General features: G+C 46.2%; 1 protein-coding gene and 1 non-coding gene across 2 annotated transcripts in view; one reads left to right on the top strand and one right to left on the bottom strand.

Moving 5' to 3' along the window:
- Positions 1–23186, bottom strand: part of mat2b (methionine adenosyltransferase 2 non-catalytic beta subunit methionine) — a 45082-nt gene extending 21896 nt beyond the window's left edge. Inside the window, exons 1-4 of the mRNA XM_080201293.1 lie at positions 23083–23186; positions 5595–5789; positions 1223–1337; positions 322–474 (exon numbers count right to left, since the gene is read on the bottom strand). Of these exons, the coding sequence (XP_080057419.1) occupies positions 322–474; positions 1223–1337; positions 5595–5789; positions 23083–23151 (532 nt within the window). The 5' untranslated portion in view covers positions 23152–23186. The remainder of the gene's footprint in view (positions 1–321; positions 475–1222; positions 1338–5594; positions 5790–23082) is intronic.
- Positions 16944–17137, top strand: LOC145352043 (U2 spliceosomal RNA). The gene has a single exon (XR_013888501.1). It is a non-coding gene; the product is annotated as a U2 spliceosomal RNA (small nuclear RNA).
- Positions 23187–24260: the final 1074 nt, after the last annotated feature.

Below are 24260 nucleotides of genomic sequence, written 5' to 3'. Positions count from 1 at the left end.
AATGTTCAACGACAGAACATCCACAACCTTCTAGGATGGAGCATTCCAAATATTCTCAACTCAGTAAAGAATTTTCTCCTCATCTCAGTCCTACTTGATCAACCCCATTATTCTGAGACTGCAGCATAAGGAGATAAGGCAGTGTGTGGAGTTTGCAATTATAAGTTGGAACAGACTCATTGTTCTTACTCAACAGGAGCAGAGAAAGCCATTAATAACATTCTTCCCTGTCAGATCACTGCTATATCCCAGTTATTCCTGACCTCAGCATCCCACAGGCAACCACAAACACTGCAAGTGGGAGTCGGATTCCTGCCTCACCTGGATGGTTTCGTAAAACTATCCTCTCCCCTTCTAGCTTGGATTTCCCGTACTGGTTGAGGGGGTTTGGAGTGTCATGTTCTCGATAAGGAGGCTTTGAACCATCAAAGACGTAATCTGTGCTGATGTAGATCAGGAAGGTTCCAATTTCAGCTGGAAAGAATAGAGACAACAGTTTTTTTAAAAACATTAGAAGCAGTTTCAATCTAGTCAAATTACACTCATTTTACTTCGGGGAGATTTGTTTTTGCATTGGTGGGGGAAGAGCAACATCTCATTTCCTCTTTCTGAAAACACAAATCTTTGTTGAGACACAGCTTATTCAGCTCCCAGCACCATGTCAAGTATTTTGTCATTGATTATTTGTTCTTTGGGTGTGCATGCAGCTGGGGTGTCAAGACACTTATTGCCCACCCTAAGTTACCCTGAGAAAGTGCTGATACAACTGAGTGGTCGACGAAATGGAGTTAAGGACATTGCGAGTTCAAATCCCTCAACTGCAGTTTCAGAACCTGGAGTTCAAGTTTAAAAATCCAGAATTGAAAAGTCAGCTTCAGGACAAGAGACTGTGAGGCTGTCAGATTGTGATAAAGTTCTAGTTGGTCAAGTGATTAGGAGAGGAAACCCAATGTCTTTACTCAGTTGTGGTCCACATGTGAATCCAGCCCAATATCAAAGCGGTTGACTTTTAATCGCCAGAATGTTTGTCAAACGTGCTACACCTTCTCGGGGCAATGAGGGAAAAGCAGTCAATGTCAACCCTGCCAGTGATGCCCACACCCCCAAGAAATAATTTTAAAACCCGAGAACTCAACAAGTCTGTCTTACAGACTTACCCCTTCAGGTAAGAATCACTAAGGATTTTTTTTAATGCATTCAAGCCCACAAAGAGTTTTAATACCTGACTCCTTGGCTATGTATCCTGAGCTGCAAACATTCATCTGCCTGGTATATTCGGGCTGACTCTCCGCGACATCAGGTCTCCGCTCTGCGGCACAGTGTATAATAGCATGGGGCTGTAATGGGATTAACACAAGAGCCGCTGTAAGTTTCCACCCATTTCCAGTGCCGTTCATCAAGGTATTCCAACAGATTTTAACAGCACAGTTTGATTTTAATGTTCAGGGAAGGCAAGAGAAGGAACTCTTGTTTATTAACATAAGAAACCAACAGTTTGGGGCAGGGCTTGGGGGAAACCATGGCAGAATGGATAACAGATGAAGCAAATTTCACCCAATCACATGTACTTCATCAAGGAAGACGACAAATTATACTTGAAGCCAAGAAAGAAAATAAATCAAAGATCTGCAATTTTGTTAACAGAGATAATGCATAAAGCTAACAGGGACACAACCTGCATTCTTTCTTCTAATCATTCCTTGTTAGATAGCAGCAGCTAACATTCCCTCAGCAGATACTGTATCTAAGCTTAGATATAGAGGAAATGAATCTCCCTTTACACTATCTCACCAAAGGCAGGGGCGTCACAGGTTAGATTTGCTTTCAATTCATTCAAGGGGTGGAATTTTCCGGCCTCACTTGCCCTGAAACTGGAAAATCCTACTTGAGGTCAACAGGCCTTTCCATGGTCCGTGCTTTGCCTGCTCCAATTCCCTTGCTGAGCAGGATGGTAAAATTCTGGTTATTTATTGCCTATCCCTAATTGCCCTCAAGAAGGTACTGTTAAGCTGCCTTCTTGAACAATCCACGTGATGTAAATACAACCACAGTGCTCTTAGAGAGATCCAAAATAAACTTCCTTCACGCTATCCCATCAAATGCTCCCAGGGCAGATACTGCCCAGGTTAAAATACAGAGTAAAACACCCTCTACACTGTCCCATCAAACATTCTCAGGACAGATACTGCCCAGGTTAAAATACAGAGTGAAACATTCACTACACTGTCTCGCCCAAAACTACACGATAAGCTGTGGAACAATGATTTATATCCCATGGGTAGTCTGACCCAAAAGCTTGTGGTCAAGTAGATACAATTATAATCTACAAACTAGAGGGTAGCTAGACAGATAATAAAATTGTAAATCCTGGAGTAATAGGAAATGCACACTGAATTTGATTAGGTCACCATAAAAAAATGGCTTTGCAGTTACCCATAGCTATATGGCAATGAATCATAGAACTTACCGTGACAAAGCACAGGAGATCTATAATTTCATGCAATAAACATCTAGTGTTTGCACGTTATTAGAAACATAGGAATCGGAGGCTGTTTATCTCTTCGAGCCTGTTCTGCACTATTTAGTGAGATAACAGCTGATCCATGTGACCTAATGCCATACACTCTTCTTTTCCCCTTACTCCATAATGGGTTAAAATTGATCAATTTCAGGTTGAATGCTTACACCTGAACAAGCATCAATCGGTGCCTGTGAAGAGCATTCCAAGATGCTATGTGTTTTCGACCTTCACTCCTGAGATTTCTAGCTCTAACTTTTAGGTTCTGTCTCCTTGGTCCAAAATTCCTTAACTAGTTTCTCGCTACCTACCCAATCTGCCCTCTCATTATCTTGAGAACTTTACATCAAATTACCAAAGGAAAGTGGAAGAATTGGAATAGCTGCAAAGGCTGAGAACCACTGAGTCTATTCAGTTTCCTCCAATCATTCCCGTCCTTACAAATGATGGTAGTGTGTGTGTTTGTGGTGAATACAAACTCACCGTTAAACAGGTTTCCAAGTTAGGTGCTTATCCATTAACTAGGGTGGAAGATTTGTTTCGACTCTTGTGGGAGGCAAGACTCTTCCAAAGCTGGACATGAACCAGGCCCATCAACAACTCCTGCTCAAGGAAGATTCGAAGCAGTACATGACCATCAACATGTATAAGAGTTGTGTAGTAATTCAGCCAAATGCCTGTTTCCCATCACCAAATCCCTGTGAACCAAAGTAACTGGTCGTTCCCATGGTTGACAGTCAGGTAATCTTCACCTCGGGACCTCTGGCCAAGGTAAAGTTGCAGGCTTAAAGAAAAACTCCACTGGCTGCTTCCCCTTGGGCAAGCCTCCACTCACTCAATAAGACAGCTCGTACTCCATGAAGCCCATAGGGAGGCCTACTGATAATCACCTAGGCCTGTGTGTCCATCATAACATCCCCCCACTATTTAGTTGAAGTTCAGGATAAAACCTTAAAGAAGCATTTGAACTATCTCAGAGTCAGGGAGTCCCTACCCAAGCAGCCCACCACCAGCCATGGAGATGGCTGTCTGTACCACTGTTGTCTGTACCAACTCAAAGCTGACTATGTGTTGACCCCTCCGGTTAGTGAAGGCGTGGTTTCTGAGTTGGAGGCAGAAGAAATGGGTTTCTGGGTGAAGTGGAATCTGAGGAGGAACCTGCACTGGTAATCCTGCAACACTCCCTCTGACAGAGAAGGTCACCTGTTTAGTTTATACCACCTGACCCAACCCTGCCTTCAACAGACCACCAACCAACGTGGGGGTGCTGGAGCAGATCTGGACCTAAATAGAGGTATTGTCCTTTACTGGATTTGTCATTCCAAGTACTGTATCTTCCTGTAACTTTCTTACAAGACAGACTTGCCCAATCTCCAGTTGTGCTAAACAAATTAAGCAGTGGATGGATAGAGAGCCAATCCTATCCTATTGATTTCTGATGCAAGAATGGCTAACTGTGTTTGAAGATAATGATTTGTGACCTTATGTGAAATGCAAGGATGAATTAAGTGTGCAGGATGGATGCAAATACTGGGGGTCAAGTCATATCTGGATCTGCTTCATCCAGATCTGAGGGTGAAACTGAGCAGGAGACAAGAGAAGCGGGAGGAGGGACAAGACTACCACACCAAAGAGAAGCAGTTCAAACCGGATGATCAGATTTCCATCAGAATCTTTGGCAGTAAACAAAAGGTGATTATTGGGAAAAATTTTAAACCAAGGGTCGTGAAATTGCAACGAGAAGAGTTTTTCACAAACACCAAGAGCGTGTGTGTCTGTTGAGTACAGAGTGTTCTTATAAGCCTTTTCTCCCGTGTAATTGCTTTATTAGGGTCTGTTGAGGGTTCTGAGCACCTGCAGGCTTTCAGGGGCTTTTCAGTCTGCGAGAGAGAGCTCTGCAAGCAAGAGCTGTTTCACTAATACTCCTGTTTTCATAGTTATTACTGATCTGTTGAGTTACTGTTAAGTTTTGTTATTTATTTACATAATGAAGCTCCTTCTTTTAAACAACACATTCAACTACCTTATTCGTGGTATCAAGTCACCACAGTTAGATTCTATCTTTTTGGAGATGATCATTGCCTGGCACTTGTGTGGTGTGATGGTTACTTGCCACTGGTCAGCCCAAGTCTGGCTATTGTCCAGGGCTAGCTGAATTTGGACATGGACTGCTTCAATATGTGAGGAGCTACAAATGGTGCTGGACATTATGCAATCATCACAACATCTCCACCTCTCATTCTATGACGTGACAAAACTTATTGTCGGAGCACCTGAAGATAGCTGGGGATCCTGAGGAATTCCTGCAGTGGTGTCTTGCAGCTGACCTCCAATAACCACAACTACCTTCCTTTGTGCCAGGTATGAGTCTAACCAGCAAAGAGATTTCCCCAGTTCTACTCGGACTTCTTGATGTTCAGCTCCTTGTTTGAACCAAGGCTATAATGAGATCAGGAGTCGAGTGGTCCTGGCGGAAACCAAATTGTGCATCAGTGAGCAGGTTATTGCTAAGCAAGTGCTGCTTGATAACACTGGTGATAACCCCTTCCATCACTTTACTGATGGTTAGTACTTGAAACGCCATGACATACAAAGCTACAGAAAGTGCTGGAAAATGGCATTAGAATAGGTTGATACATGATGGCCTGCACAGACATGATGGCTGAAAAGCCTCTTTTTGTGCTATATGACTCTTATGATCGAGAGTAGACTGATGGGATGACAATTAGTTGGACGTGTCCTGCTTTTCGTGTATAGGATATACTTGGGCAATTTTTCACATTACTGGTAGATGCCAGTGTTGTAGCTCTACCGATGCCAAGTAATTTGTTCATTCAGAGAGCCGGTGTTGACATGATGGGCCAAATGGTCTCTTTCTGTGCTGTAATAATTATGTGAATCTGTGACATTACAAAGAGCAAATCCCTCAACAGAAGAATCTGTCTCATTTGTGCTGAGTCTTGCCCCAGTGAGGCTCTGTGCCGCACTAAGTACCCCCATAGCCCCCTTCCAAGCCCCTTCCCAGGCAACAATAGTTTTACAAGAAAACTTAAAACTCTCAGCAGACTTCCAATACCTTGAAATCCTGGATAATTTGCCGCACAGCTCCTGGATCCAGCAGATTCACTTTTTCAAATTTGGGTCGAGCTCTCTTGTAACCATAGCCCACCGTGTCCCAGCCATTATCCACAAACTCCTTGTACACGGCACGGCCAAGCAGCCCTGTCGCCCCAGTAATCAGGACACGTCTGTCCGGCACGCATGTATCCACCTGGAACATAAGATGCAACAACCACTCAGTCCCTAACCATCCTTTCACTGATAACATCACCATCTCCTGAACACCTCCAACCAGGGAACCCAGTATCGAGAGGCAGCGATTTTTGGGCGTGAGAGGAGGCAGCAAAAAGGCACATTTTTCTGTTTATATTGTTTAACTTTTTATTTATAGTTTTAAAGTCGCGAGTTTCGGCGGTTTTTTTTTTAAATTAGTTAGAAACCGGAAATCGTCACTAGGACGCTTGCCGGGAGTTGTAGTTTTTTTTTCCCTCGGGCCCCTAACCCTATAATTAGTGTAGAGAGAATACCCGATCCTCTACACTGGTAGAGAATCCCACCCTCCCACCTCCTCTAACCTAATTATAAGTGTGGGGGAAGTTTTTTTTTATTTTATTTTTTATTTTTCTGCTGGTAATTACTTCAGGGATGGCAGTCCAGGCAGTAAGCTGCATCTCCTGTGGGATGTATGTGGTGAGGGAATCTAGTAGTGTTTCAGGTGATTTTACTTGTAGGAAGTGTGTTAGATTGCAGCTTCTGGAGGAGCGTGTAAAGGAGCTGGAGGTGGAATTAGAGGAACTCCGCATAATTCGGGAGGCGGAGGTGGAAATCGATAGGAGTTATAAGGAGATAGTCACTCCTAGAAATGAGTCTTGGGTCACTGCCAGGAAGAGGGGAAAGAAGCAATCGGGGGGACAATCCCCTGGGGCTGTTCCCCTCCAAAATAGGTTTTCGGTCCTGGAGGCTACAGTTGAGGAGGAATCAACTGGGGATAGCCAAAGGGAGCAGATCTCTGGGGGTGAGCCTAGTGTGAAAGCTCAGGTGGTTAGGGGCTGTAAAAGATTGGGCCTCGTGATTGGGGACTCCACAGTTAAGGGGACAGATAGGAGAGTTGGAAGTAAAGATAGGGACTCAGGGCTGGTGTGTTGCCTACCAGGGGCTGGGGTCCGGGATGTATCAGAAAGGGTATTCAGGACTCTTAGGGGAGAGGGAGATCAACCCCAAGTTATAGTTCATGTGGGGACACATGACATAGGGAGGTTAAGGGAAGGGGATATTAAGCAGAGATTTATGGAGTTGGGGTGGAAACTAAAGGCCAAGTCTGATAGAGTGGTTATCTCTGGACTCTTGCCTGTGCCACGGGATAGTTTAGAGAGGAATAGAGAGAGGGAAAGTTTGAACTCGTGGCTGAGGGGTTGGTGCAGGACGGAGGGGTTCAGGTACTTGAGCAATTGGGGCTCATTCTGGGGAAGGTGGGACCTCTATAAGAGGGATGGTCTACACCTGAATCAGAGGGGGACCAATATCCTGGGGGGTAAATTTGCTAAGGCTATGCAGGGAGGTTTAAACTGATTCGGAGGGGGGGTGGGGTCCTGAGTAGAGGGGTTGAAAGTGAGGGAGGCATAGATGGGGACTGCAATGCACAGCATCGCAGGGGTGGGGTGGAGCAGGGTTTGAAATGCGTATACTTTAATGCGAGGAGTATTCGCAATAAAGTGGATGAACTTGCAGCGTGGATCAGTACCTGGGACTTCAATGTTGTGGCCATTTCAGAGACATGGATAGAGCAGGGGCAGGAATGGTTGCTGCAGGTCCCGGGGTTCAAATGTTTTAGTCAGAGTAGAGAAGGAGGTAGAAGGGGGGGAGGGGTAGCATTATTGGTCAGGGACTGTATCACAGTGTCAGAGAGGAAGTTTGATGAGGACTTGTCTGTTGAGGTAGTATGGGCGGAGATTAGAAATAGGAGTGGAGAGGTCACCCTGTTGGGAGTCTTTTATAGACCTCCTAAAGTTCTAGAGAGGTTGAGGAAAGGATTGCGGAGACGATCCTGGTTAGGAGTGAAAGTAATAGGGTAATTGTGATGGGGGATTTTAACTTAACTAATATTGATTGGAATTGTTATAGCTCTAGCTCGTTAGAGGGGTCAGTTTTTGTACAAAGCGTGCAGGAAGGTTTTTTGACTCAGTATGTAGATAGGCCAACTAGAGGTGAGGCTATATTGGATTTGGTGCTGGGAAATGAGCCAGACCAGGTGCTAGACTTGGAAGTTGGTGTGCATTTTGGTGATAGTGACCACAATTCGGTTACGTTCACCTTAGTGATGGAAAGGGATGGGCATGAACCTCGGGCCAGTGGTTTTAGCTGGGGGAAGGGTAATTATGAGGCTATTAGGAGAGAATTAGGAAGCATAGGTTGGACTAGGAGATTACAGGGACTGGGAACGTCCGAAATGTGGAGTTTTTTCAAGGAGCAGCTACTGCGAGTCCGTGATAGGTATGTCCCTGTCAGGCAGGGAGGAATTGGTAGGGCTAGGGAACCGTGGTGCACCAAAAAAGTTGATTCGTTGGTTAAAAGGAAAAAGGAGGCTTATGTTCGGATGAGACGTGAGGGCTCGGGTAGTGCACTAGAAAACTTTAGATTGGCTAGGAGGGAGTTGAAGAGTGAGCTAAGAAGGGCTAAAAGAGGACATGAGAAGACTTTGGCTGATAGGGTTAAGGAGAATCCTAAGGCGTTCTATAGGTATGTCAAGAACAGAAGGTTGGTTAGGGCAAGACTAGGGCCAGTTATAGACAGCAGAGGGAAGTTATGTGTGGAACCGGAGGAGATTGGAGAGGCATTGAACCAATATTTCTCTTCGGTGTTCACACAGGGGGACATGGATATAGCTGAGGAGGACACTGGGTTGCAGGGGAGTAGAATTGACAGTGTTACAGTTGATAAGGAGGATGTGCTGGATATTCTGGAGGGTCTGAAAATAGATAAGTCCCCTGGTCCGGATGGGATTTACCCCAAGATTCTCTGGGAGGCAAGAGAAGTAGTTGCTGAGCCTCTGGCTCTGATCTTCAGGTCGTCGTTGGCCTCTGGTATAGTACGGGAGGACTTTGAATAGTGTGGATGAGCAGAGGGATCTAGGTGTATGTGTACATAGATCCCTGAAAGTTGGGAATCAAGTAGATAAGGTTGTTAAGAAGGCATACGGTGTCTTGGCGTTTATTGGTAGGGGGATTGAATTTAGGAGTCGCAGCGTCATGTTGCAACTGTACACAACTCTGGTGCGGCCGCACTTGGAGTACTGTGTGCAGTTCTGGTCCCCACATTACAGGAAGGATGTGGAGACTTTGGAGAGGGTGCAGAGGAGGTTTACCAGGATGTTGCCTGGTATGGAGGGGAGGTCCTATGAGGAGAGGCTGAGGGATTTGGGGTTGTTTTCGCTGGAAAGAAGGCGGCTAAGAGGGGATCTTATTGAAACATATAAGATGATTAGAGGTTTAGATAGGGTGGATAGTGATAGCCTTTTTCCTCTGATGGAGAAATCTAGCACGAGGGGGCATGGCTTTAAATTAAGGGGGGGTAGTTATAGGACGGATGTCAGGGGTAGGTTCTTTACCCAGAGGGTGGTGAGGGATTGGAATGCCCTGCCTGCTGCAGTTGTAAATGCGCCTAGTTTGGGGGCGTTTAAGAGATCCGTGGATAGGTTTATGGACGAAAAGGGATTGGTTTAGGTTAGTGGGTCATTGTTTTGTAACTGGTCGGCGCAACATCGTGGGCCAAAGGGCCTGTTCTGCGCTGTAATGTTCTATGTTCAGTCTAGTGTATGCAGAGATTGTGGCCAGTACATTAGACAATCAAGATCTTTCTTCACACAGGATATATCACCACCGAACACACTGATTCTGCACCAACCTCAACAGCATCCCTAAAACACTGCAAATAAATCACATCCCAGTATTTCTAAATCAGGAGCAAGATGGTGTACTATCCATTTGCCCGGATGAGTGCAGTTCTAACACCAGACAAGACAAGCTTGTTCAACATTCACCCATTACCTTAAATATTTACACCCTTCACCAAGATACTCGGTGGCAGCACTGTGTGCCATCTACAAGACGCATTGCACCAACTTCCAGACTCGTTATCAATAGATGGTAATAATGCTCAGGTTCTCGAGCTAGAACCAAAGAAAGTAGTCACCTTCCCAACAGTGCTGCCAGGATGAAGGGAGGATGGTTTCAATGGTGCAAGAGAAACAGGAGCGACAGGTGAAGAGAGTGGCAGCAGACAGAGGGAGCGGCACAAAGATTGGCAGCAGGCAGGTTGCAGAGGAAGGGAAAGGAGTGATTTAAGAACATAAGAACATAAGAAATAGGAGCAGGAGTAGGCCATCTAGCCCTTTGAGCCTGCCCCGCCATTCAATAAGATCATGGCTGATCTGTCGTGGCTCAGTTCCACTTTCCCGCCCTCTCCCCATAACCCTTAATCCCCTCTCTTATCAAGAACCCATCAACCCGCTTCTTAAAAATATTTAGCGAGGCAGCCTCCACCACTTCAACGGGCAGAGAATTCCAGAGATTCACCACCCTTTGAGTGAAGAAGTTCCTCCTCAACTCCGTTCTAAACCGCCTCCCCTTTATCTTGAGGCTGTGCCCCCTAGTCCTACTGTCTTTTTTGAGCGGGAAAAGTCTCTCCACCTCTATCCTATCCATCCCATTCATCATCTTATACGTCTCAATGAGATCTCCCCTCATTCTTCTGAACTCTAACGAGTACAAGCCTAGTTTATTCAGCCTCTCCTCATAGCTCAACCCCCTCAACTCCGGTATCAGCCTAGTAAACCTCCTCTGCACTCCCTCCAAGGCCAAAATATCCTTGCGCAGGTGTGGCGCCCAAAACTGCACACAGTACTCCAGATGCCCACTACCATTTCGGGTGAAAATGTTTTTTCTCACGTCCCATCTAATTTTTCTACCAATCGGTTTAAATCATAGAATCCCCACAGTGCAGGAGGCCGCCGTCGGCCCATCGTGTCAGCACCAATAGCAATCCCATCCAGGCCATATCCCTATAAATCCGCTTTTTTACCCTGCCAGTGCCCCGACACTAAGGGTCAATTTTTCATGGCTAATCAACATAACCCACACATCTTTGCACTGTGGGAGGAAACCAGAGCACCCGGAGGAAATCCACGCAAACACGGAGAGAACGTGCAAACTCCAAACAGACAGTGATCCAAGCTGGGAATTGAACCCAAGTCCCTGATGCTGTAAGGCAGCAGTGCTAACCACTGCTGCACCAACAAGGAAGCTATGCCCCCTGGTTATTAGCCCCTCAGCTGGGGGAAACAAATCTTTCCTGTCTACTCCCCTCGTAATTTTATACATCTCAAATTAGATCACCTCTCAGCCTCTCGTAAGGAAAACAATTTTATTCCATCTTTCCTCAAGCCCTGGCCACATTCTTGTAAATCTCCTCTGCACTCTCTCTACAGCAGTCATATCCTTCCTGTGATGACCAGAATTGTACACAAAATTCCAACTGTGGCCTAACCAGTGTTTTATACGGTTCCATCATTATATCTCCGCATTAGTATTCAATACCTTGCCCAATTAAGGAGAGCATTCTATTTGCTTTTTTTTAAAACCGCATCATCCACCCATCCTGTCACCTTCAAGAACATGATGTGGAGGTGCCAGTGTTGGACTCGGGTAAACACAGTAAGAAGTCTCACAACACCAGGTTAAGAACATAAGAAATAGGAGCAGGAGTAAGCCATCTGGCCCTTCGAGCCTGCCCCGCCATTCAACAAGATCATGGCTGATCTGTCGTGGCTCAGTTCCACATTCCCGCCCTCTCCCCATAACCCTTAATCCCCTCTCTTATCAAAAACCCATCAATCTGCGTCTTAAAAATATTTAGCGAGGCAGCCTCCACCACTTCAACGGGCAGAGAATTCCAGAGATTCACCACCCTTTGAGTGAAGAAGTTCCTCCTCGACTCCGTTCTAAACCGCCCCCCCTTTATCTTGAGGCTGTGCCCCCTAGTCCTACTGTCCTTTCTGAGTGGGAAGAGTCTCTCCACCTCTATCCTATCCATCCCATTCATAAGAACATAACATAAGAACATAAGAAATAGGAGCAGGAGTAGGCCATCTAGCCCTTCGAGCCTGCCCCGCCATTCAATAAGATCATGGCTGATCTGTCGTGGCTCAGTTCCACTTTCCCGCCCTCTCCCCATAACCCTTAATCCCCTCTCTTATCAAAAACCCATCAACCCGCATCTTAAAAATATTTAGCGAGGCAGCCCCCACCACTTCAACGGGCAGAGAATTCCAGAGATTTACCACCCTTTGAGTGAAGAAGTTCCTCCTCAACTCCGTTCTAAACCGCCCCCCTTTTATCTTGAGGCTGTGCCCCCTAGTCCTACTGTCTTTTTTGAGCGGGAAGAGTCTCTCCACCTCTATCCTATCCATCCCATTCATCATCTTATACGTCTCAATGAGATCTCCCCTCATTCTTCTAAACTCTAACGAGTACAAGCCTAGTTTATTCAGCCTCTCCTCATAGCTCAACCCCCTCAACTCCGGTATCAGCCTAGTAAACCTCCTCTGCACTCCCTCCAAGTCCAAAATATCTTTGCGCAGGTGCGGCACCCAAAACTGCACACAGTACTCCAGCTGCGGCCTCACCAATGCCCTATACAGCTGCAGCAAGACCTCCCTACTTTTATATTCAATCCCCCTCGCTATGAAGGCCAGCATCCCATTCGCCTTCCTGACCACCTGCTGCACCTGCAAGCTGGGTTTTTGCGACTCATGCACAAGGACCCCGAGTTCCCTCTGCACCGTCGCCTGCTGCAGTTTTTCGCCCCGTAAGTAATAGTCCTTCCTACCATTATTCCTACCAAAGTGGACCACCTCGCACTTGCCAACACTAAATTCCATTTGCCAGTTCCTGGCCCATTCACCCAGCCTATCTAGATCCTTCTGCAGACTCTCCACACTCTCCGCACAATTTGCCGTTCCCCCAATCTTGGTGTCATCAGCAAATTTCGACACCCTACACTCGGTTCCCTCCTCCAGATCATCTATATAAATGGTAAATAGCTGAGGCCCCAGCACCGACCCCTGAGGCACTCCACTAGTCACCAACCGCCAATCCGAATAGCACCCATTGACCCCCACTCTCTGCCTCCTATTTGACAACCAGTCCTCTATCCACGCTAACACCCTACCCCCAACTCCATGTCCCCTGACCTTCTGCAATAACCTCTTGAGGTACCTTGTCAAACGCCTTCTGAAAATCAAGGAAGACCACATCCACCGGCTCTTTGCCCCTTCATCAGGTGAGTCCTGATAAAGAGGCAAACCCCAAAAGCTTGTAGGATTACTATCAAATAAACTGGTTGGACTTTAACCTGGTGTTGAGAGACTTCTTACTATCTTCAAAAACATGCACATCAAGGTCTCTCACTTCCTCAGCCTCTCTCAAAACTTTCCCTTTTGTGGGGAATAAGTAAAGTTTATTTATTTGTCACAAGTAAGGCTTACATTAACACTGCAATGAAGTTTCCCGAGTTGCCACAGTCCAGCACCTGTTCAGGTCAATGCACCTAACCAGCATGTCTTTCAGAACGTGGGAGCAAACCAGAGGAAACCCATGGAAGCATGGGGAGAACATGCAAACTCCACACAGACAGTGACCCAAGCCAGGAATCGAACGCAGATCTCTGGCGCTGACAGGCAGCAGTGCTAACCACTGTGCCGCCCTGTGTTTCTTTCTGTGTTTGAGCTCCCCTATTTAAGTCCAAATCATTAACTGTTACTTCGGTTTAATTTTACAACTATATTTTGTCTGCCCTTGACTTAGATTTAATTAAGAAAACACAAGCAATAAAGTTAAGTGGCTACTTCTTTCAAAAATAATTCACTTTTCCAATCTAATTTTCTTAAACAAAAACAGAAAATACTGGAAGATCTCAGCAGGTCTAGACAGCATCTGTGGACAGAGAATAGCCAACATTTCAAGACAAGCTGATCCTTCATCATAGCAGAACAAAGAAAATCACAGAGATTTATACTATGAGGAGCAAGGCTGTAAGTGGACAGCTCCTTGCCCTTTGGAGGCCAATAACAATTGAAAACAGAAAGGAACCCTTGTCCTCACCAGATCTCATTCTTTATTCAATGATTCTGCTATTTGGCAGTTACAGAGTCAGATTTAGGCCAGTTTACATAATCTCAGCTGCTCTCCAGCAGAGAGTTGACTTGCTCAATTAACCCTGCCCAAGCCTACAAGAAACTTAAAACAGTGAATTTAAGTTAAATGCGAAATTGCAAGTACCACAAGAGAGATGAATCCTTAAAATTTCAGCTGCATTCCATAATTTAATGGACAAATTTACCCTTCCTTTGTGTCAACAGTTGCAGTGGTGTTGTAAGAAGCTGACCAGAAGAGCATCACAAACGTACAGAGTCATAGAGGTTTACAGCATGGAAACAGGCCCTTTGGCCCAACTTGTCCATGCCATCCTTTTCTTAAATTGTTAAGCTACTCCCAATTACCTGCATTTGGCCCACATCCCTCTATACCCATCTTACCCACGTAACTGTCTGAATGCTTTTTAAAAGATAAAATTGTACCCGTCTCTACTACTACCTCTGGCAGCTTATTCCAGACACTGAGAAAAAGCTGCCTCTCAGGAACCTTTTTTGAATCTCTCTTCTCACCTTAAACCTATGCCCTCTAGTTTTAGACTCCCCTACCTTTGGGGAAAGATATTGACTAGCTGATTTACGCCTTTCATTATTTTATAGATCTCTAGACGATTACCCCTAAGCCTCCTACGCTGCTGGGAAAAAAATCTCAGTCCATCCAGCCTCTCCTTTTAACTCAAACCATCAATGCCCATAGCATCCTAGTAAATCTTTTCTGCACACTTTCTGGTTTAATAATATCCTTTCTATAACAGGGAAGTCCCACACTCAATGAGGATGATGTTGTTGTGGCAACTAAATGGTGGCTTAGGTCAGCAGAAAGTCAGCTGCGCAAACAGGAAGCAAAAGAGTTTTACATTATAGATGTACGAATCACACATAAGGCCAATGAAGATTCAGATTCTGTGGCTAGTGTTGTAACAACCTGCTGAGGTCTCTACACACTTTGAAATCTAGCCCCTCTCATACCCACTTGCTTCACTCCAACACTGAAGCATACAATGCAGGGGGAGGCCATCTGGCCACTGAGTCTGCACTGACTCTCCGACAGAGTATCCTACACAGACGCACACTTTATTCTTGTAATCCCATGCATTTACCCAACTAATCCCCCTAACCTACATACTTTGGGACACTAAGGGGCAATTTACCACTGCTAAACCACCTAACCTGCATGCCTTTAGAGTGTGAGAGGAAACCCACACAGACAAGGGGAGAAGGTGCAAACCCAAGCTGGAATTGAACACGGGTTCCTGGAGCAGTGAGGCAACAATGCCATGTATTCAGCTGCCCGGGCCCCAAGTGCTGTAATAACCTCCCTAAATCTCTCCAGCATGAATTCATGCTGCAACTGGACTTTGATGTTTTTCATATTCAGGTCTGAATCATGTACATTTGTTCATTATTTATTTAAGAGCACTGTTTCTCCTCTAAGATGCGCCTTACAACCGATTAGTGGACCAAGCTTTTGGTCATTCATCCTTATTTCTGCTCATGTGATCCATTATCAGATTTTGCTGCAAGAAGCTGTTGTTATTCTCCAGGCTACCTACTGGCAAACTGACAAGTCTGGGAGGACACTCCCTACCAAGAGTTACCCTGCAGCAGGGAAGAGGGAGCTGCTTCCACAGCTTTAGAAGAAGTTACTGAGAGTTATGGAAACGTTGAGAACTACATTTGAGAAATCTGTATTATAGACATGTGAGTCTAGTCTGTATTACAGACTTATCTGATGAAGGGGCAGCGCTCCGAAAGCTAGTGGCTTTTACTACCAAGTAAACCTGTTGGACTTTAACTTGGTGTTGTGAGACTTCTTACTGTACAGACATGTACACAACCATAGAATGGTTACAATATGGGGCAGCAGGGTGGCACTGTGGTTAGCACAGTTAACCTCACAGTGTCCGGGTCCTGGGTTTGATTCCTGGCCTTGTGTCACTGTCTGTGTGGAATCTGAACATGCTCCTCATGTCCTCCGGTTGCTCTGGTTTCGTCCCTCAGTCCAAAGATGTGCGGGTTAGGTTGGTTGGCCGTGCTAAATTGCCTCTTAGGGGGCTAGCTAGGGGAAATGCACAGAGTTATGGGGATAGGGCCTGGGTAGGATTGTGGTCAGTGCAAACTCAATGGACCAAATGGCCTCCTCCTGCACTGCAGGATTCTATGATTCTATGACAAGAGGCCATTTGGCACATTGTGTCCAAAGTTATCCAACTAGACGCACTCCCCCCACCTTTTCTCCAGAGCCCCTGCAAATTTTCTCACTGCTGATTATTGTCCAATATTCCAGGGATTGAATCAACCTCCACCACACTCAAATTCCAAATCCTAACCACACACTTCATAGAATCCCTACAGTGCAGGAGGTGGCTATTCAACCCATCGAATCTGCACCAACAACAATCCCATCCAAGCCCTATCCCCGCAACCTACATATCCTGGGACACTAAAGTGCAATTTAGCATGGCCAATGCACCTAACCTGCACTTCTTTGGTAGGAGGAAACCGGAGCACCCAGAAGAAACTCACGCAGACATGGGAAGAACATAGAAACTTCACACCAACAATGATCCAAGCCAGGAATTGAACCCAGGTCCCTGGCACTGTGAGGCAGCAATGCCAACCACTGTGCCACCGTGCCACCCTTTTTTTCTTCATTAAGGAGTTTTTCCTCACGTTACCAGTGCACTCAAACAGAATCCACAAAGAAAGGGCACCCTTGTAAACTTGAAAGATTTACACAAGAATTATTTCTGAAAAGGACATTTTGCAAATGTGCTAGAGTCCAGGCTTTTGAAAACAGGCACAGGCTATAAAGCAGGAAGTTATGAGAGATTCCCAAGGTTGTTTTATATTTGAGCATATAAATCGCCTGATCAATTGCTTCTAAATTGCAAACAAGCTTTCTTTTATTGAAGTTGAGATCATTGTTCAGTTTAAAGTTCACGAGCAAAGAATCTGACCACAGAAGCCTCCCACATACAGCAGGCAATATGATAATGAATCATATGTGGACTCAAGTTTCACTATAAAGAGTAGTAAAATCTAAGTTAGCAGTCTTGTGCAGTACTGATGGAGTACTGCACTGTTGCAGGTGCCTTCACTCAGGGGCAATTTCTCAGACTTCTGTATCTTTTTCCTAATGGAAAAAGGTGGAAAAGAATTGCTTCTTGGCCTCTTGGCTAAGATCAAGTGTAGTATTGACATGCCGCACTTGGTTGAAGTCATTAGGTTACATTTCAGCTTCATTTGAAGCAATTTTTTTAAAGTGGCATCTGGGCCTTTGGGCTAAGATGCAAATTAGATCAAGTCTTGGAGGTGGAGCTACACCTACGCCAATCAGCTTGGATCATGTAGGTCAAGCCCAAGACAGGAGATGAGAGCACTGTCTTGTCAGCTTGGATCGGGAATGTCCCAACTTGTTGGGACTCTGAATTGGCTTTGATTTGACTTGATTGGGTTGGAATAAAGTTTTTTAAAAAATTTTAAACCGGGGGGTCCTGGCCTGCTCTCTCAGGTAGAGGTAACGGTTCCCAAGTCACTATTTCAACGTAGAATAGGGAACATAAGAACATAAGAAATAGGAGCAGGAGTAGGCCATCTAGCCCTTCGAGCTAGATAATAAGCCATTCAGTAAGATCATGGCTGATCTGTCATGGCTCAGTTCCACATTCCCGCCCTCTCCCCATAACCCTTAATCCCCTCGCTTATCAAAAACCCATCAACCCGCGTCTTAAAAATATTTAGCAAGGCAGCCTCCACCACTTCAACGGGCAGAGAATTCCAGAGATTCACCACCCTTTGAGTGAAGACGTTCCTCCTCAACTCCGTTCTAAACCGCATCTCCCCCCCCCTTTATCTTGAGGCTCTGCCCCCTAGTCCTACTGTCCTTTCTGAGCGGGAAGAGTCTCTCCACCTCTATCCTATCCATCCCATTCATCATCTTATATGTCTCAATGAGATCTCCCCTCATTCTTCTAAACTCTAACGAGTACAAGCCTAGTTTATTCAGCCTCTCCTCATAGCTCAACCCCCTCAACTCCGGTATCAACCGAGTAAACCTCCTCTGCACTCCCTCCAAGGCCAAAATGTCCTTGCGTAAGTGCGGCGACCAAAACTGCACACAGTACTCCAGCTGCGGCCTCACCAATGCCCTTTACAGCTGCAGCAAGACCTCCCTACTTTTATATTCAATCCCCCTCGCTATGAAGGCCAGCATCCCATTTGCCTTCCTGACCACCTGCTGCACCTGCAGGCTGGGTTTTTGCGACTCATGCACAAGGACCCCGAGGTCCCTCTGCACCGTCGCATGCTGCAGTTTTTCGCCACGTAAGTAACAGTCCTTCCTACCAAAGTGGACCACCTTGCACTTGCCAAATTTAAATTCCATTTGCCAGTTCCTGGCCCATTCGCCCAGCCTATCTAGATCCTTCTGCAGACTCTCCACACCCTCCGCACAATTTGCCGTTCCACCAATCTTGGTGTTATCAGCAAATTTCGACACCATACACTTGGTTCCCTCCTCCAGATCATCTATATAAATGGTAAATAGCTGAGGTCCCAGCACCGACCCCTGGGGCACTCCACTAGTCACCAACCGCCAATCCGAATAGCACCCATTAACCCCCACTCTCTGCCTCCTATTTGACAGCCAATCTTCTATCCACGCTAACACCCTACCCCCAACTCCATGCCCCCTTACCTTCTGCAATAACCTCTTGTGAGAGTGTCCTGCCTAATATTGATCCTTCAATAAACGTCATAAAAAAGAGCATTTAGCCATTACCATCCTGTTGTTGATGGGAACTCACTGTGCAACATAACTACTGCTTTTCCTGTACTGAAACAGTGACAATGCTCAAAGGACTGTCAAAGGCTTTGAGATGTCCTGCTGTTGTCAACAACATTAAATAAACGTAAGTCTGTTCTTTCTATGTTTGGGTTTCAATAAAGTGCCAAGAAAAGCTGTTAAGATAAGGATTCAAAGATATTGGCATGGATTGGGGATTAGTTAAAGGACAGAAAATAGAGATGAGGAATAAATGGGCTATTTTTAGATGGGCACGCTGTTAGTGGTGGACTGCTGAAGGATCAGTGCTTGGATCCCAGCTGTTTACAATCGATATCAACAGCTTAGTTAAAGCAGGTCGAGTACAATGTTGAAGTTTGCTGACAGTACAAACTGGGTGAGAAAGTAAGTTGCAAAGAGGACACAAAATCTGCAAGGAGATATAAACAGAAGAGTGAGTGGACAAGAAGGTGGCAGATGAAGCACAGCCCAGAGAGGCTTGAAGACAGTTTCTGACCACTTTTAAAAAAACTATCAATTTTTGTCGTACAACGGTATCTGCATGTCCCTGTTCACAAACACAGCATGCAGGGAAAGTCAGCAATTAAGGTAAACAGGAAGAGCATTCACACCTTGCAATCTCTCTATGGGCTGCCATTAGCAGCCTTTCCACTTGTTTTTGTGGCTATGACTCATCTTTCATTCCCTCACCCCACAGGATGAATATCTCCTACTTTCTATGCCTTTTAGCTTTGACAAAGGATCATCTGGACTTGAAACATCAGCTCTGTTCTCTCCTTGCAGACGCTGCCAGACCTTCTGAGATTTTCCAGCATTTTTTCTTTTGGTTTCAGATTCCTGCACCCGCAGTAATTCAGCTTTAGCATGAAATTGCCCTCCAATTCGATCTTCAAGTTTACTGATGATGTCACCAAAGTGGGTCTGATCTCAAACAACGAGATGGAGTACGGGAACGAGATAAAGAATCTGGTGAACTGGTGTGGCAACAATAATCTCTCCCTCAACGTCAACAAAACAGAGGACATAGTCATCGATTTCAGAAAGCATGGTGGAGAACATGCCCCTGTCTCCATCAAGGAGACAAAGTAGAAAGGGTCGAAAGCTTCAAATTCTTAAGTGTCCAGATCACCAACAACCTGCCTTGGTTCCCCCCATGCTGGCACTATAGTTAAGAAAGCCCACAAATGCTTCTACTTTCTCAGGAGACTAAGGAAATTTGGGATGTCTGCTACAGCTCTCACCAACTTCTACAGATGCCCCATAGACAGCATTCTTTCTGGTTCTATCGGTTTGGCGTGGTTCCTGCTCTGCCCAAGACTGCAAGAAACTACAAAATGTCGTGAATGAATCCCAATCCATCACGCAAACCAGCCTCCCATTCATTGACTCTGTCTACACTTCCCGCTGCCTCAGCAAAGCAGCCAGCATAATTAAGGACCCCAGGCACCCCAAACACACTCTCTTCCACCTTCTTCTGTAGGGAAAAAGATACAAACATCTGAGATCATGTACCAACCAACTCAAGAACAGCTTCTTCCCTGCTGCCATCCGGCTTTTGAATGGATGTATCTCACACAAAGTTGATCTTTCCCTACACCCTAGCTACAATTGTAACATTAGCTTCTGCACCTTCACCTCCTTTTCTATGAACAGTATGCCTTGTCTGTAGAGCATGCAAAAAACAATATTTTTCACTGTATAAAAAAAAAGACAGTAGGACTAGGGGGCACAGCCTCAAGATAAAGGGGAGGCGGTTTAGAACGGAGTTGAGGAGGAACTTCTTCACTCAAAGGGTGGTGAATCTCTGGAATTCTCTGCCCGTTGAAGTGGTGGAGGCTGCCTCGCTAAATATTTTTAAGAAGCGGGTTGATGGGTTTTTGATAAGAGAAGGGATTAAGGGTTATGGGGAGAGGGCGGGAAAGTGGAACTGAGCCACGACAGATCAGCCATGATCTTATTGAATGGCGGGGCAGGCTCGAAGGGCTAGATGGCCTACTCCTGCTCCTATTTCTTATGTTCTTATGTTCTTATGTTCATATGACAATAATAAATCAAATCATAAAGCAAGGAGGCTAGAGAACAAGAGTAAGAAAACTTTGTTACAACTGCACAGGACTTCAGGGTGATCACACTAAGGAAGGTTCCACTTTCCTTAGAGAGGGCTCCAGTAACGGTTCACTAGATTAATTCATGGGTGTTGTCCTCTGAGGAAAGATTGAGTAGAACAGATCTATACTCTCTGGAGTTCAGAAACCCTCGGAGGTAACCACATTGAAACACAAGATTCTAAGAGGGTTTTATAGGATAAATGCCGAGAGGTGGTTTCCCTCTGACTGGGGAGTCCAAAACACAGTCTCAGGATAAGGGATTGTCCTTTAAAGACAGAGATGGGGAGAAATATCGTCGCTAAGAAGGCTGTGAATCTTTGAATTTCTCCATCCTGGAGGGCTGGGGTTGCATGCTCAGCTGTTGAGCATATTCAACATAAGAACATAAGAACATAAGAAATAGGAGCAGGAGTAGGCCATCTAGCCCTTCGAGCCTGCCCCGCCATTCAATAAGATCATGGCTGATCTGTTGTGGCTCAGTTCCACTTTCCCGCCCTCTCCCCATAACCCTTAATCCCCTCTCTTATCAAGAACCCATCAACCCGCTTCTTAAAAATATTTAGCGAGGCAGCCTCCACCACTTCAACGGGCAGAGAATTCCAGAGATTCACCACCCTTTGAGTGAAGAAGTTCCTCCTCAACTCCGTTCTAAACCGCCTCCCCTTTATCTTGAGGCTGTGCCCCCTAGTCCTACTGTCTTTTTTGAGCGGGAAGAGTCTCTCCACCTCTATCCTATCCATCCCATTCATCATCTTATACGTCTCAATGAGATCTCCCCTCATTCTTCTAAACTCTAACGAGTACAAGCCTAGTTTATTCAGCCTCTCCTCATAGCTCAATCCCCTCAACTCCGGTATCAGCCTAGTAAACCTCCTCTGCACTCCCTCCAGGGCCAAAATATCCTTGCGCAGGTGCGCAATTCAAGCCTGAAATCAATTTTTAGGCTTTGAGGAAATTGAGCAAATGGGGTAAAAATAGAGATAATGGCAGGACAAGCTTGAGGGACCACGTGGCCTTCTCCTGTTCACATTCTCCAGTCACTCTGTTGCTCAAGATTCTGGACTTTAATTATTACAACAGACAATTCCTACTCCATTTCCTTTGCCAACATCAGATTAAGACCTCCCTAAACACACCTGCCCAGCCCCAATTATCTGTTCAGGACTGTTGCCTGCCTGAACAGTTAAGCATTAACATCTGATCTCTGCCTAACTGATAAAGACAGCTGCATCTGTTCTGTACAATGAACAAACGTTCCCAATATAAACAGCAAGAGGATAATGACCAAATTATTTGGTGGTGTTGAAATCAATGCTGCTCCAGGGATAGTGCATACTAAGATGCGGAGATGCTGGCGCTGGACTGGGGTGGGCGCAGGAAGAAGTCTCACAACACCACGTTAAAGTCCAACAGGTTTATTTGGAATCATAAGCTTTCGGAGCGCTGCCCCTTCATCAGATGAGTTTCAGATGAGACAGCAGTGCAAATGAACACTCGCCTAATTGATGGCGCAGCACTCTGAAAACTCACGATTCCAAATAAACCTGTTGGACTTTAACTTGACTTACACACCAAGAAAGTCCACAGGCAAGGGGAAGTGCCAATTCTCTCCCATGTGTTCTGTACCTTGAACAAAGTTGAATCTCACACCCATTCTCCAACTAGACTACTTTATTGCAAGCACCATTACTCTGAATTATCACAGGATCCCAGTTTGGCAAAACCTCCGTTTAAAACTCTCATCTGTATGTTCAAACCCTCTGTAGCCTCAGCCTTCACCATTTTTATAACCACCTCCACGTGGACAACTCTCCAGGATAAGGCAGCACAGCAGTTAGCACCGCTGCCTCACAGCGCCAGGGATCCAGGTTCAATTCCGGCTTGGGATCACTGTCTGTGTGGAGTCCGCACCTTCTCCTCGTGTCTGCTTGGGTTTCCTCCAGGTGCTCCGGTTTCTTCCCACAGTCCAAAGACGTGTGGGTTAAGTGGATTGGCCAGGGTAAATTGACCCTTACTGTCAGGGGGACTAGTTAAGGTAAACACATGCGATTATGGTGTTAGAGACTGGATGGGATTGTGGTCAGTACAGACTCGATGGGCTGAATGGCCTCCTCCTGCACTGTAGGGGTTCTATGGTGCCCCCGCCCCTACACTGAAGCCACAGGCTGGATTTTGTGCTCCAGTCTCTGGACTGAGGCCTGAAGCCCAGAACTCCAGCCGGGCTGCTGCGATTCTGCCCCGGGATCGGGGCCTGGATCCGCTCCGCTGGGCCCGGGGCCCCATCGAGAGCCGAGAGTCGGCAGCGCTGTCACCGCCACAGGGCCGCGGCCTGGCCGCCACGCCACGCCCCCCCCCCCCAAGAGGGAGCCGGCCTCCCGCCTACCTCCAGCAGCCGCACCGAGCCCGGGCTGAAGTGGATCTTCAATTCCTTCTCTCTCCGCTTCCCCACCATGGCCGAGCGACTCCTCGGGGCAAACCCCCCCGACTGCAGTCCCGCCCCCCTCACCCTGGCAACCGGCCTGACAGACAGTCGGATTGGCCAATCGGGGCGCCCTGCCTGAGCCGCCCGCCTCTCACCATGGCAACCGACCTGACTGACAGCCTCCTTCACCAATCAGAGTCAGACTCTGCTCACTCTCGCCTTGATTGACGAGCTGCATAACCAGTCAGCAACGGATATACTCCGGAGCAGCGTTGATTGGCTAATATGTCCTTACGTCGCCGCGTAGCTCTGCCTCCACCAAACATACTCACAAGCTTTCGGGGTTAGCCCCTTCATCAGGTGAATGGAGAGTTCTGGCCTCAGACAGAGCATATAAAGCACAGACAGTTTACAGATTACTGATTAGAATGCGAATCTTTACACCTAACCTGCTGTTCAAGTCTTAAAGTGGCCGACAATGTGAGTGGAAGGAGCATTAAGCCCAGGTTAAAGAGATGTGTATTGTCTCCAGACAGTACAGTAAGTGAGGTTTTGCAAATGATATCAACATATCATTGGTGAAGACGAACATCTCACCAGGGCCATCCCCACACCCCCACTTCTTGCCTTCAGACAACCACACAACCTCAAACAGACCATTGTTTGCAGCAAACTACCCAGCCTTCAGGAGAACAGTGACCACAATACCACACAACCCTGCCACAGCAACCTCTGCAAGACATGCCGGATCATCGACATGGATGACATCATCACATGTGAGAATACCATCCACCAGGTACACGGTACATACTCTTGCAACTTGGCCAACGTTGTCTACCTAATACGTTGCAAGAAGGGATGTCCCGAAGCATGGTACATTGGGGAGACCATGCAGACGCTACGACAACGGATGAATGAACATCGCTCGACAATCACCAGGCAAGACTGTTCCCTTCCTGTTGGCGAACACTTCAGTGGTCACAGGCATTCGGCCTCTAACCTGCGGGTAAGCATTCTCCAAGGTGGCCTTCACGACACACGACAGCGCAGAGTCGCTGAGCAGAGACTGATAGCCAAGTTCCGCACACAGGAGGACGGTCTCAACAGGGATCTTGGGTTCATGTCACACTATCCGTAAC

The sequence above is a fragment of the Carcharhinus amblyrhynchos genome, chromosome 13, assembly GCF_965287045.1.
Source record: "Carcharhinus amblyrhynchos chromosome 13, sCarAmb.v2.hapA, whole genome shotgun sequence".
Taxonomy (NCBI): Eukaryota; Metazoa; Chordata; class Chondrichthyes; order Carcharhiniformes; family Carcharhinidae; genus Carcharhinus; species Carcharhinus amblyrhynchos.
Note: the sequence above shows the minus strand (reverse complement) of the source record. Positions and strands in the feature narration are given on the sequence as shown.